This window comes from Trichosurus vulpecula, chromosome 7 (genome assembly GCF_011100635.1).
Source record: "Trichosurus vulpecula isolate mTriVul1 chromosome 7, mTriVul1.pri, whole genome shotgun sequence".
Classification (NCBI taxonomy): Eukaryota; Metazoa; Chordata; class Mammalia; order Diprotodontia; family Phalangeridae; genus Trichosurus; species Trichosurus vulpecula.
This window is the reverse complement of record NC_050579.1, coordinates 160239855-160254876: the sequence shown is the minus strand read 5'-3', so window position 1 is coordinate 160254876 and position 15022 is coordinate 160239855. Positions and strand designations below refer to the sequence as shown.

The window sequence follows — 15022 nt, the reverse complement described above, 5'->3', positions numbered from 1 at the left end:
AGGTAACAGACTAACAACATGGAGTATTTTACCTTCTTCTTCATCATCACTGAATTCAGCTGAGTTCATCTTCTATGCCACTAAATAAAAAGACAAAACATCTATCAGAACCTAAAGAGGTGCAGAACACACAGAATAGGAGCTGGTTTTTATGGGGAGTGAGTGGGTGTTATCATTGATTTATTTATTTATTTGCCCAAACCACAGAGAAACGGTTCTATGACAACAAAGAAAAGACAATTATCCTACTCAGATGTCTAAGTTTTCACTGGAAAACCGTCCTGAGACATATACTAATGGGAGACCTTCTCAAAGATTTATCACAGCTGAACAGAGAAAGTATTACTTGAGGACCCCTTTTAGGGTCGAGTGGAAATTACACTATTGCAAAAGTCCCTAGTTTGGGTAATCTCATTTCAGTCTCTAAGGAATATACCTTATTAAATGATGGAAGCATAGGATTTAGAGCGAGCAGATCCTCCCTCATTTTAGAGATGAGATCAGAGAAATAAAGCAGCTTGATTAGGGACATCCAGACAGTAAATTGCAGAAAGAGGACTCCAACCTAGGCCCCACCTCCAAATTTGATAAATATGACAAAGTTGAATTAAAAAGGTTATGGGGTCATTCTAGACCAGAGTTGGCCACACATAACTCTTAAATTTCAATAAGAAATAGTAAGGATTAAAAATATTATCTCCTAACAGACCTAAAAATATTACAAAGCAGAGATAATACACCAACGAACACCAATGAGCAATAAAAGGATAAATAAATGTACATGTCTTGGTTTAATTCATTAAGATAAATTAAGTAAGTTGATAGGAAGGGGGATACAGGGAGAAAGGGTTAAATTTTAAACCATCTGTCTAAGATCTGCAGAATTCTGTCTCTTCCCTCTGGCTAAGCTGGCCTTCCTAACAAGAGGCTACAACTCAATGATCTCATTTCTTCCTCCTAGAAGAAATCTGCCCACCCACTCCGCATCTCCCAATCACTTTTTCTAGCCTCAAGAATTCCCCAGCCCAAATCTTAATCAGTGATTCCAAAGCCACAGGCATTTGAAAAAAAAAAAAAAAGGCCTAGGCAAATTAGAAAACACACCTTAGGAATCCCCTTCAGGGGTTTGGCATTTTCTAAACTACTCAAAAGAAGATAAAGTTTTCAGGATCCTCAACAACACAAAAATCCCAACTGACATTTCTCATAAATTATCTACTTTGGGGCTATTCTTAGCTCTCAGGTTCAAGTTGGGTTAAGATTCAGTCAGGGAAAGAAACGTTGCCACCTAATTAAAGCCTACTATTTAATCTATCTCTCGATTTCACATCTAATCTGGAAGGTGTTACGAGTGAACAAAACAGAAAGAAAACAAACACAAAGCTCCCTTTTTTTTCTAGAAAGCAGAGGAAAGTAGACAAACATTTATTTGGCCAGTCCCGATTTGCAACATGAAAGGTAAATTCTTAACCACTTCATGTGAGGGGTGGGGGGGAAGGAATAGTCTGATTAATCAAATATTCTAATTATGGTACATATTCACATACATGTAAGTCATACCTGTATTACCAACAGCTTTTAAGAGAATTAGAATACAGCTAACCTTAGTATATACATAACACAAAGCCCATTCTATATACTAGATAGATATAATTATATTAGATATATATGAATGGGTAGGTAGATGCTGTTAACAGAATTTTCCTGAGCCAGCCTCTAACCTGGGAATGACAAAACAGAGCAGGCCAGAGACAAGCGCCAGTAATCGTTATGAGGGGCAGATGTGCAAATTGGGAATTCTCCTGATCAGAATTCCACCTTGCTATAGTGAAGGCAGAGAGTAGCAAGTAGGAAGGGAGGAGGAAAGTAGATTATAAACAATCATTTCCAGGGCCTGAGTGGTTTCTCACAACAAGGCTAAGAGTCCACAATACAGGTGTTCTGGGGTCTTGTGGGAACAGGATCTCGGGGCCTTTACTTGGTATGTCACAGGACCAGAGTTCTGTGGCAGGAACACGTTCTACACTCTTTCATTCGATTCACTTAAGGTACACAGGCACAAAGATGCAGAGATAGTGAGAGTGTTAACAAGGGTTTTATGAATTATTTCAAGCTGCATTTTAAACTTCTAACTTGCCAGCCAGAAGAGGCAGTTCTGAGAAATCTGAATTATTAGTATCCTCATTATACATATCGATTAATATGAAGATCGTAATTCCCTTCACAATATAGATATACAGATATCAGTACAGCCAGAATGGACTTTATGTTAAGTATATTCTAAGATTAGCTGTACTCTAATTCTCTTACAAACAACTGATAATACAGGTATGGTTTACATGTATGCAAGTATGCACTATAATAGATACCTAATATATAGATATTATAACAGCCAGAATGGGCTTTATGTTAAGCATATTCTAAGATCAGTTGTATTATTCATACACACACACAGACACACACACACACACACAGAAACAGAAACAGATAAGAAACTTAAAGAGACAGAGAAAGCCACGAAGAGAGACAAGACCAAGAGGCCAGGTAAAGGGAGAAAGGATTGGGGGGGTGGGGGGGTGCGATATAAATGGAGGGACATATAGCAGGAAAACTAAGGAAGAGAAAGGGTGGAGTTCATTGCTTGTAGTAATAGCAACAGCTACCCTGTGAAGCCTTGTAGCTGTTTCATTTGCCATCAGAGAGCAATTCCGACTCTGGGGTCATGGAAGTAAGTCGGCACAATGGGTGTTCTTACAAACCCACCCTTATATGGATATGTCTCTGTCTTACCTGGTATGCCAACTCTTGGGAAGGTGGCCAAAGATTCCTTTCTCCCAGGTGTCTTTTGTGCTATGACTATAATATTAACAATAATATTAACAGCTAGCATTTATACAGTGTACTCTAAGTTTCACAAAGTGCTTTATGTATATTATCTCATTTAACTCTCACAGCAATCCTGAAAGATAGGTGGTCTTATCATCCCTACTATACAGATGAGGAAACAGGCTGAAAATGGTTGAGTGATTTGGTGGGGGTCACACAGCTAACAAATCGCCACTGTGTGAGGGAGGAATGGAACCTCCCCCAAACCCCACTGGCCAGGGTTTGGTCTTGTAGCATTCAACTTTATACTTGCCAATGAGGCCTTTCTGACACAAGTTAAGCAGCATCCCTGATGTAGCACCAACCTAAACCTCTATCCCAATCAGCCATGGAGGGGCCTTGAGAGTTCTATAATACATACTTTTCAGTAGATCCCATATCATGTTTAACATTATAAAAATAACTGCTCTTAACATGAAACTATGTACAGGGCAAGTAATAAACTAGGCAACAAATTATCTTTTAAGAGTCCAAGATTTATCCCACACAATCGAAATTTTACCAAGATTGAAGGTGGAATTTAGTACTTCCTCTCCCATCAATCAGTAAGAATTCGCTATTGTATTTTAAGGCAAGATGAATAACCATTAGCACCCTTCAACTGAACAGCTCAAAGTGTATTACAGATATTTACTAGGTAATTCTCTCAGTATCAGGCAGCAAGTTGACAGGTATTAATATTCTCATTTTAGAGGAGACAAATGCAGAGAGATTACATCATTTGCTATGCAGTGAGTCAGCCTCAAATACAGAAGAAATTCAGGTCTCTGGATTCCCCACCGAAATGATGTTAGTCTGATGGGCTCTTAAAGAAAGCCCATTTAGAATAATGATTTTTTAACCTGAGGTCCACAGACTTAAAAAAAAAAAAGGCTTCCTTTTTAATCCAATGTATTTTATTTTATGAATTTAAAAATGCTATTTTGAGAAGTCCACAGGCTTCACCCGAATGCCAAAGGGGTCTATGATGCTAAAAGGTTAAGAATGCCTGCCTCAGCAGCTTCATTTCTGGATAGATTCCCTATAGCAAAGCCCTATAGGTACTGTAAGAAACTGGAGGGGGGGGGGCCACAGTTTTGTTTCCACAAAGTTGAAAGCACTCCTCTTCTTCCCCCTTTCTCCCAGCTTTAGCAGAATGTAAGTCAGATGACTGACTGGAAGACACCAGGCCTCAGGTCAGTCGGGTAAAAGCTCAGAGGCTTGTACTCATGCTTAAACAAGCCATTTGAGGAGGGCATAACATAGGCAGGCAGGTGTTTGCATCTGGCCAGTGAAGAGCCTGGCGGGAGATTCAAGGTGAGGGTCTATAAAAGGACTGGCGTCCATCTGAGTCTTTTGTACTCTCCTGTAGTCTGTTCAGGGTATGTACTCGTTTATTCAGACCGAATAAATGTAAAAATATAATTAAAGCGCCCCCAACCTCTACCGCTTGGGTGGTGTCCTTTCTCATGAGAAAGAATAACAAATGTCTTTTCTGATTTCAGGCTCAGACTCCAAACTCTTTATTGTGTTGTTGCACACAGTATTGTCACATGACCCAACTGGCTAACCCCAAAAAACTTTCCCGGGGAACTGTGGTATAGTGGAAAGAATGCTGTATTTAGAGTCTGAAGACCCGGAATCTGAATCCTAGCTTTGCCATTTTTGAAGAAGTAACTTCACCTTTATGGGAGAGAAAGCCTCAGTTTTCTTGTCTTTAAAATGGGGGAGGGAGAGGACCTAGTGACCCCTAAGGTTGCCTTCCATATATAAGTCTGTGATCATTATAATGATGATCCAAATTAGGTCCAATGATATGGGGGAAGAAAGTGCAGAAAAGACAGGAGGTTAAGACTGAAAAAGGAATAAAAGGAATTTCTCCAGAGGATAAGTAGTAATGTTATACCAACTGAATGACAAGGTATACACAAAAATTGAAATAACAAAAGATAGTAAAGAGGGAAGAAACCACAAAGAATAAAGCCTTTGAATGAACAAAGAAGAGAGTTTGAGGATCAGCTAAATAAAAGAGGGAGGGGAAAACCAAAGAATGAAAAAACTAGGGTATGATTAAAAAAAAAAGACCACAGATACAGCCACAAAATGCTAACAGGCAAGTCAATTTTATTTATTTGTGATTCCTCCATTGGACACACTGTAGAATGGCTAGAGAGCTAGGTGGCACAGATGGATAGAGTGCTAAGCCTTGAATGAATCTTCCTGAGTTCAAACCTGGCCTCAGACACTTACTAGTTGTGCGACCCTGGCCAAGCCACTTAACCCTGTTTGCCTCAGTTTCCTCATCTGAAAAATGAACTAGAGAAGGAAATGGCAAAACTACTCCAAGATCTTTGCCAAAGACAGTGGGACACGTCTGAAATGACTGAACAACAACACGGCGTGGGGCTAGGGAGACACACTGTGATTGAGGGCCCTGGGACTGGAGTCAATACTGTGGCATGACTCCATGGGGAATATGACTTGGGAAACAAACAGGAGATGTATTTTCTGCAAAGCTACTGCAGCAGGCAATTTAGCGCCTGAATTTGGAATGCCCCCAATGATTCGAGTGTCAGAGAATGATGATGAGAACACCTGGGTCACCCTGTAGACAAGGAAAAATGGAGGGAGAAGAGCCCCGAAAGGCTCAAAAGGGAGAAGAGAGGCAGGCTGTCATGTTTTCAGTGGTATTAAAGAGCTTCCAGACTGCATCTGTTTTGGAAAACAGTTCCATGTTCATTTATATAAAATGTTGTCAGATGCTGACGTTTCCCAGAGCCCAGGGCCCACTTCCTCACAGATAGCTAACAAAAAAGTTGCTTCTTTCTGAATCAGGAAGCAAAGTTTGATCATTTTTCCAAGAGTCCAGGTTTGCAAAGTCTTGAAAATTCCAGTTTGTTTTGTTTTTTTAAAACATCAGGCCACATCTGAAAATGCATGGCTCTGAATCCACTGAGTTCTTCAACTATCTGTCAGGAGATGAGTGATAATGTTTCATCTTGATTCTTTTGGCAAAGTGGTTCATCATTGTGTTGATTGGAGTTCCAAAGCCAGCAAGACAAACAAGCACTTATTAAGTACCTACTATGCGCCAGGTACTGTGCTGAGCACTGTGAATATAATAAAAAAGGCAAAAAAAAAAAAAGTTTCCCCTTCCCCCAAAGAACTCAAACTAATGGTCTTTCAAAGTTGGTTATCTCTATAATGTTATCACATTATCAGGAGTTCTCCTAGTTCTGCTCACCTCTCTCTGCATTAGTACATAAAGGTCTTTCCAGTTTCCTCTGAAATTACCCATTTCATCATTTCTTGTGGTATAATGATATCTCATTACCTTCACATACCACAATTTATTTAGCTATTTCCCTAACAGGAAGACAGCCCCTTAACTTCCAATTTTTGGCTACTGTGACAAGAGCGGCTATAAATAGCTTTATCCATCTATGTCCTTTCCTTCTTTGATTTCTTTTGGGGGGGGGAGGGTAAGTATTGATTTTAAAAAATATATTGCTGTCATTTCCCAATAACCTTTATCTCCCTTCCCACCAAAATAATCTTCCTTTGTAACGCAGAAGCAAAACAAACCAACACACTAGCCACGTCTGACTACATATGCCTCCCTTTACATCTGTGGTCCACCACCTCTCTCCTAGGAGGAGGGAGATATGGTTTCACTGTCATTCCTCCAGAGTCAAGATTCATTTAAATGGTAGGGGCAGTTAGGTGGCGCAGTGAGTAGAGCACTGGCCCTGGAGTCAGGAGGACCTGAGTTCAAATGCGGCCTCAGACACCTGACACACGTACTAGCTGTATGACCTTGGGCAAGTCACTTAACCCCAATTGCCCTGCCCCCCCCCAAAAGATTCATTTAAATGGGGTTGATGAGGAGGTAAGAACCTAGGAATCAAACAAGCTAAGCAGAAACAAAACAAAACAAAATCTCTCAGTCTTCAGAATTCTTTTATTGGGAAAGCAGGTGTCATCTCTAGGTTTGGCTTTACTGGTCCTACAGCAGGCATGAGGACCACCAGCCAGCAAACGTTCTCGATTTATTTCCTGTCATCTCCATGTGGCAGCAGAGACGAACCTGGTTTTCTTTGTTTTTAAGTGAATTCTGTCCACGTGTTATCACACAGAGAAGTCACGAGGAATGGCGCGTGCGTGCGTGTGTGTGTGTGTGTGTGTGTGTGTGTATGAGAGAGAGAGAGAGAGACAGAGAGAGAGAGAGAGAGAGAGAGATCCATTTATTTATCAAGATGAGCATTTTGAACAGCGCCTGAGAGACACTTTGACAGGGATGTAAGAACAAAATACACCATCCACAATTCACAATTCCACTGATTTAACTCCTAGACAACACACTGACTATGATCATGATGAGATAAGAGAGGGAATTGAATATCACCCCTCTACATTTCCTGACAAGACCTTCTGCCTAGGTGATCACTGCCATCCTGGATTAGTTACTTATGTATTGGGATTTCATTGTGAATACAAAATTAGATACCCAAATACCTAGCATGTCACAGAAATGTTTTTTTCCTTTCAAAACTATCGGTTATCTGGCTGAAGAGGGAACTGCAAAAACGTCAAGCTATTGGGGACACTAGCATGATTCTCATTTCACAGTTGGGTACTGGATTTTCCTGGGAGGTGAGGGGGGAGCACGAGAGGAGGCTGTCTCCATTTCCACAATCTTTCTCTACTGTCCATATGACAAAAATCTATTCCTCCCTCTAAGCACAGTAAACTTTATTCTACTTTGACTCTTCTTCCCCTGGGAAGCAGCTACTTGTCTGAGACACAAATCCCTGAAGTCCCCCAGACTGTCTTAGATTATACCGTGGGAAGAATCAGATAAATTAAAGAGTCCAAAATGAAATGTGGATGACTCGTTGCTTTGAATTAAATGTCCACAGGTTCTAAGAAGCTGAACTGCTTATTGGTGGGTCATATTAAAAAAAAAAAGTATCACTCTCTGGAGGCTAATTTAACTAGTGAAAATGCTCGTTATTTTTTGACCAAAGATTCTGTGTAGCTTCAGGCAAGGCTGCTGACTTTAGTACAGAAAGTTATGAGCTCAAATCTTGCTGAGTTGTTTAAAAAAAAATAAACTAAAAATTCTACTCTTCTCTTTGACTTCTGCTTAGATTGCTTATTTTTCTAGGCAAAGCAGAGAGGAAAAAAAGAGAGCATTCTCATGGTGTACAATACAAACAAACCAAGTTGGGGGAAAAACCCCACAACTCCAAAGGTCAATTAGACATACTTAAAAGCCAACTGCAAAAGATTATTTTGTTTCAACTGGCAATACAGATGTGAAAACCAGCCCTGTTTGGTGAATCTTACTAGTGCTTATGCATGGAAAGATGAGGTTCATTTAAGTATAGCGTATCAGAGCCTCACTAACAGACTGGAAGGCATGGGAAAAAGAGAAGATGCATAAAGAACAGATTGATGAGGGAACCATCAAATAGGAATAGTTCACCAAAGTGTGGTTTGTAAATATTATGGAGAATTATAACTCATTTTACAGATGAGGAAACTGAGGCAAACAGGGTTTAAGTGACTTGCCCAGGGTTACACAGTTATTAAGTGTCTGAGGCCAGATTTGAACTTAGGAAAACTCCAGGCCCAGCATTCTATCCGCTGCCACCTGGTTGACCTGGAATCCCTCCCCCACCCATTGAGAAAGCAAGCAATATTATATTAATTATATTGAGAAATCATGTAAAATGTATTTCCATATTAGCCACGTTGCCAAAAAAAGCAAGAAAAATAAAGTGAAAGTACTTGTATCTGGAGTTAGAGTTCACCAGCTCTCTCTCTGGAGATGGACAGCATTTTTCATCAGGAGTCTTGGATCATTGTATTGCTCAGAGTAGCTAAGTCTTTCACAGTTGACCATTGTTCAATATTACTGTTACTATGTACAATGTTCTCCTGGTTCTGCTCATTTCACTTTGCATCAGTTCATATAAGTCTTCCCAGGTTTCTTCTGAAAGCATCTTGTTTCTTAAATTTCTTAATTTCATTTGGTTCACTTCTTTAAGCACAATAGTACTCCATCACAATCACATATGAAAATTTTTTCAGCCGTTACCCAGTCGATGGGCATCTTCTCAATTTCCAACTCTTTGCCACCTCAAAAAGAGCTGCTATAAATATTTTTTGTACAAATAGGTCCTTTTCCTTTTTCTTTGATCTCTTTGGGATACAGACTTAGTAGTGGTATTGCTGGGTCAAAGGGTACGCAGAGTTTTATAGTCCTTTGGGCATAGTTCCAAATTGTTCTCCAGAATGGTAATTTGTTCTTCTTTAAAAGTAGAACTTTGAGTTTTAGTTTATACTCAGCAAATTGTTAGATGACAAAAATGAAAATGTTGGAGAGGCTATGGGAAAACAGGCACATTAAATACATTGTTGGTAATGCTATGATTTGGCCCAACCATTATGTAAAACAATTTGGAATTAAATGAGAAAAGTTCTTAAACTTTTCATATGTCTTTTGACTCCATGATCCCACTACTAGGCATATGCCCCAAGAAGGTCAAAAACAGAAAGTCTCCATACATACCATTTCAAAATATCCATAGCAACCCTTTTGTGGTAGCAAAGAACTGGAATTAAAGTGGGTGTCCATTTTCTGGGAAATGGCTGATCACAATCTGTAACATAGCAGGCAGTTAATAAATGCTTGCTGAATGACTGACTAACGAATGTAACAATTCTATTGTGGGGCAGTCAGAAATAATGAATATGAGGAATTCTAAGAAATATGGGCACTTATATGAAGTGATGCAAAGTACAGTCAACAGAATCAAGAGAATAATACACACAATAATAAGAATGCAAGTGAAAAGAAGACTACTATATAAGCTAGACTTTTGAATTGCTTTAATGATTAATTTTGGTCCTAGAGAACAGATAATTCTTTTCTCTCAGCAAAAAAATGGAAGAACTACAGAAGTAGAATATTACATATGTATTTAGATACGGTCACTGTATCATTGTTTTTGCTATTTTCCTATGGTACAAGGGAGAACTCAATACTAGCTGGGTGGAGGGGCGGCCTTCAGGAAAATATCTGAAAATGACTGATGAAACAAAAAGTTTATTCCGTAAAAGAAATTGGCACTGAAGTAGTGGACCCAGAGGGCACAGTGCATCTAGATAAACTCCAAAGGATACCCTTAGAGAGAAACCTTAGACTTAATTCACCCATAAATTTAGTTCCCAGGCTCCAGGGCTCCCAAGTTAAAGAGAACATTTTTAAAGTAGGAGACAGTTCCTATACCAAGAAGTTCCAGTTCAGATCACCCAAGAACACTTGCCAATAATGAGAAATTTTTCTAAAAAGAAAGAAAAGAAATGCCGGGACGTGATATGCCACGAAGGAAACAAGTTTGTACCTAAAAGTAAATTGTCCGGAAAAGGTAAAAATGATCCTTGAGGAAGCAAAAAAAAAAAAAAAAAAAAAAAGGGAGAGGGGGATGGCGGTGGAACTTTTAATGAATTAATAACTTTTCAGCATCTCTTTTGAGAAAACCAGAATTAGTGCAAACACAGGGTACAAAAGAAACTTAAGATACTCATGAAGAACCTTTTCTTCTAAAGCTCTGTGGGTCAAGAAATGCCCTTCTATTAAGACTTCCAAAGAGGTCATTTGAATCTTGTCCCTAAGGAAATTTTCATTTTGTAGGTAGTCCTTCATGTCTCTGATTTGACTTTGATTTTTTTACTTATAATATATATACAACAAAAAACAAAAGGAAAAAAATTAACTATTTTTCTGTATAAAAGAAGCAATGGAGCGGAGGGAAAGCATGACCATCAGTGAGAAATGAAGAAAACCTAGGATCAAAGATTTAGGGTTATAAGAGATCTTAGGAATCATTGAGTCCTGGAGTTCTTAACCTTTTTTTTTTAAATGTAGTAGTCCCCCTTGGCAAGCAGTCTGGTGAAGACTATGGACCTCTCCTCAAAATAATATTTTTAAATGCATAAACAAACTACACAGGATTATACAAGAATCCAATTTTATTGAAAGTTATCAGAATTTGGGGGGGGGGGGGAGGCTATCAGCATTAAGTGACTTGCCCAGGGTCAAGCAGCTAATAAGTATCAAGTGTCTGAGGCTGGATTTGAACTCAGGTAGGTCCTGACTCCAAGGCTCGTGCTCTATCCCCTATGCCACCTAGCTGCCCCCAGAATATATCTTTAAAAGTTCATAGGACCCCCCCCCCCATTAAGAACTACGTATCTAGTCCAATCCCCTCATTTTGCAGATGAAGAAACAAAGGTTCAGAAGAGTGAGGTGACTTGCCCAAGGTCACACAGACAATAAATGGCAACATTAGGGTAACAGCTGTGCCAACAGCACACCTTACTAGAACCCTCATTTTAGTGAGCCAAATTTCTGCTCCATTATTCCACAACCCCTAAGGTGCTGGCTTATACCACTTTAGCACACAAATGAGCACTTTTCTAAGAAAACTTGTTTCGGGGCAGCTAGGTGGTTCATTGAATAGCACACTGGGCCTGGAGCCAGCAAGTCAAATCCAGCCTCAGACACTTGACACTCACTAGCTGTGTGACCTTGGGCAAGTCAATTAACCCCAATTGCCTTGCCTTCCCCCCTACAAAAAAAACCCCAAAACTTGTTTCCCCGTGTTTAAATTATAAATGGAGGTAATATAAAATGCAAATTCCAAAATTCTTCTAGTAGGGTACAGTGGAGAGAACACTGGCTCTGGAGTCAGAGGACCTGGGTTCATATACTATTTGGCAAGCCACTTAACCAGTCTGGGTCTGGGTCAGTCTCCCCATTGTAAAATGAAACGGTTGTCTCTTAACCTCTTAGGGCTCTTCAAAAAGACAACTCATTAAAACTGTTGCTGATCTACAGTGGTAAGAGTTCCCTGCACAGGCGAAATCACAGGTCTAATCAAAATCACTCTCATCATCATACTGTCTCATCATTAACTAAGTAAGATGATTTCCAAAGCTCTCTAACCTTGAGCTGAAGAATTAATTGGACAATGACCTTCCATCACTCATCAGGCTAGAATCCAGGGGCATACCTATCTATTATTGGCAACCCTAACTCACTTCAGTTTCTCCCTCCCCTGAAATCTTATCCTATTTACTGCATCACTTGGCACAGTGAACGTAGCACATACTGGGTACACAATAAATATCTGCTCTTGACTCATGGAGATGTAGAGCTGGGAAATAACCTTAAAAATCAGTTATTCAAGAATCTTCATTTGTTTCAAATAAGTTTTTTATTGATATCATTCAAAAAAAATCACCATAATCTCCTCTAGTATCTTTCCACCCTCCTGGAGAACACCACATACAAAAAATATTGTAAAAGAAAAAAAAGAAGCAATCCTTATTGATACTTCCTAAAAGTCTGAAAATATGCAAAATGTACTATACTTGTCAACTCCTCATCCTTGCAGAAAGGTAAGGCGGGGGCACCTTTTCGTATCTTTTTTTCAGCCATGTTTATTTTCTGTAATTTTGCAAAATTCACTTTTGATTCTGTGTGTGTGTGTGTGTAGTTATTCTTTCTATTCGCATTGTTTCAGAAAGAGTGTATATTGTTTTCTTGGCTCCACTTTCTTCATATGCTTCAGTTCATGTAGCTCTTTTCATGCTTTTCTGTATCAATCATATTTATCATTTCCTAAAGCAGAGTAATAGTCCATTAAATTCATGTACCACAATTTATTTAGCCATAACCAGATTGGCAGGCATCTATTTTGTTTCTAATTCTTTGCTATCATAAAAAGTTTTGCTATAAACATTTTGGTGTATATGAGATTTTCTTCTTGTTAATAGCCTAGGCTGGGTATAAGCTTCATAATGGGATCTTACAGTCAAAGGATATGGATATTTTAGTCACCTTATTTGCATAATTCCAAATTGCTTTTCAAAATTGTTGTACTGATTCATAGCTCCAACAAAAATGCATTTACGTGCCTATCTTCCCACAGCACATCCAACATTGTCTTATTGACATCTTTTGACAATCTTTGTCAAGGTAGTGTATGAGGTGAAACCTCATTTGTTTTGATTTGCATTTATTTTATTATTAGCCGCCTAGAGTATTATGTCATGTATTTGTTAACAGTTTTCAATTCTTCTTTTAAAGACTGTTCATCAGGCAGTTTTCAAAAGAAGAAATTAAAGCTATAGTCATGAAAAAATACTTTAAAACACTATTGATTAGAGAAATGCCAATTAAAACAAATCTAAGGTATGACCTCACACCTATGAGATTAGCTAATATTACAGAAAAGGAAAATGACAAATGTTGGAGGGAATATGGAAAAATTAGGACACTAATGCACTATTGGTGGAATTGTGAACTGATTCAACCATTCTGGAGAACAATTTGGAACTATGCCCAAAGGGCTATAAAACTGTTCATAGTCTCTGACCCTGCAATACTACTACACAAAGGTCTGTATCCCTGTAACGGCAAGCAGGGTAGGATTTTTTACTGTTTTTTTGTTTCGGAGTGCTTCTCAGCACTAAGGCGATCAAATGCCTTTGAGTTTTGCCTTTGTTTTAATCAAGTGTCTTCGATTGAATCGGAAGTCTTGGATGACTTGCTTAAGTCATAGGAAGGCCTAGGTCATATGGGTTTGAGTCTCATGGTTGTGACACCCTCTGACCCTGAAGAAATGTATATATACTCTGAGGTTAGCATTTTGCTTGGGGCTCACTCACAAGGAAGAGTGTTGGTGTGGAGACTCTGGGTAGCCATTAAGGAGCCCTCTGCTTTGAAAACCCAGACATTGGTGCTTCTCTCTCTAGTAACTATGTGTCTATTGCTATGGTCAGATAGAAGCCTGTCTGTTGATCTGTGTTATTGGTTCTGTTTATATAATTTCGGCTTGTAATTGCTATTTGTGTTTTCTCTGAGGTTCAAGATACTGACTTTTTCTCCTGAACTAAGTGAATGATTTATGTATATTTGATTAAAGTGAGACTGTAAACCCCTTAAAGTTGCTTTCTTTAGAAAAGCATATCAAGGAACCTCTGCTAGCAGCCCTCCTTTGTGCTGGTGTTATTGGCCTTAGCCACAGTAGCTGCAAGTAACGTTGTTACAATCTCAAAGAGATCAAAGAAAAAGGAAAAGGACCCATACCTACAACAATATTTATAGATGCTCTTTCTGTGGTGGCAAAGAATTAGAAATTGAGGATGCCCATCAATTGGGGAATGGCTGGACAAGTTGTGGTATGTGATTGTGATAGAACACCACTGTGTGCTATTGAGAAATGACAAGCAGGATGCTCTCAGAAAAACCTGGGAAGACTTATATGAACATTCTATAAAAAAAATAAAAGTCTTCATTCACATGCATTGACCACTAATCTACACAGGTGTGGTTTTTGGGTATGTGTATGTGTCTATCTGTTAAGGTTTCCAACTTCATGTAATCAAAGCAATCTATTTTATCCTCTATACTGTCATATCCCTTGTTTGTTTAGGAATACGCTTCCTACCCTTAGCTGAAAAGTATGTGGTCTGTTCTTTTTCTAATTTTTCTGTAGTATGATCATTAATATTGGGGTCATGTATCCACTTAGAATGCATCGTGGAGTATGGAATAAGCCAAATTTCTGTTGTATTGCTTTTTAGTTTTCCAAACAATTTTTATCAAACAGGGGCTTCTTTTCTAAGTAATCTGTTTTCTGGTTTACCGAATACTGGGTTATTGATTTCCATTGTTTCTGTTCTCCCTTGTCCAATCTTTTCCACTGATGTTCCTCTCAATTTTTTTTAACCAATATTAGATAGTTTTGATGACTGCTGCTTTATCATACAGTTTGAGGTCTGAAAGTACTATTCTCCTTTTGCCCTACCTATGTTCATCATTTCCCTCGACACGCTAGGTATTTTTCCAAGTGAATTTATTTAAAGAGTTCTACAAAAATCCTCTTGATAACTTAATTGATATAGCACTAAAGTATAAATTGACCTATAAAGCAGTATTGCCATTTTTATTATATTGGCATGGTCCAGCCATGAACACTACATATTACTTCAGTTATTTAAGTTCTTTATTTCTTTAAGGAACACTTTGTAACTGAATCTAAACAAGCATTTTGTGTGCTTTGGTAGACTGATCCCCAGA

General features: G+C 38.7%; 1 protein-coding gene across 1 annotated transcript in view; it reads right to left on the bottom strand.

Annotated features, from left to right (window-relative positions):
* Positions 1 to 15022, bottom strand: part of BEND3 (BEN domain containing 3) — a 69921-nt gene that overhangs the window by 40760 nt on the left and 14139 nt on the right. The window contains exon 2 of the mRNA XM_036767777.1: positions 33 to 80. Within this exon, the coding sequence (XP_036623672.1) occupies positions 33 to 69 (37 nt within the window). The 5' untranslated portion in view covers positions 70 to 80. The remainder of the gene's footprint in view (positions 1 to 32; positions 81 to 15022) is intronic.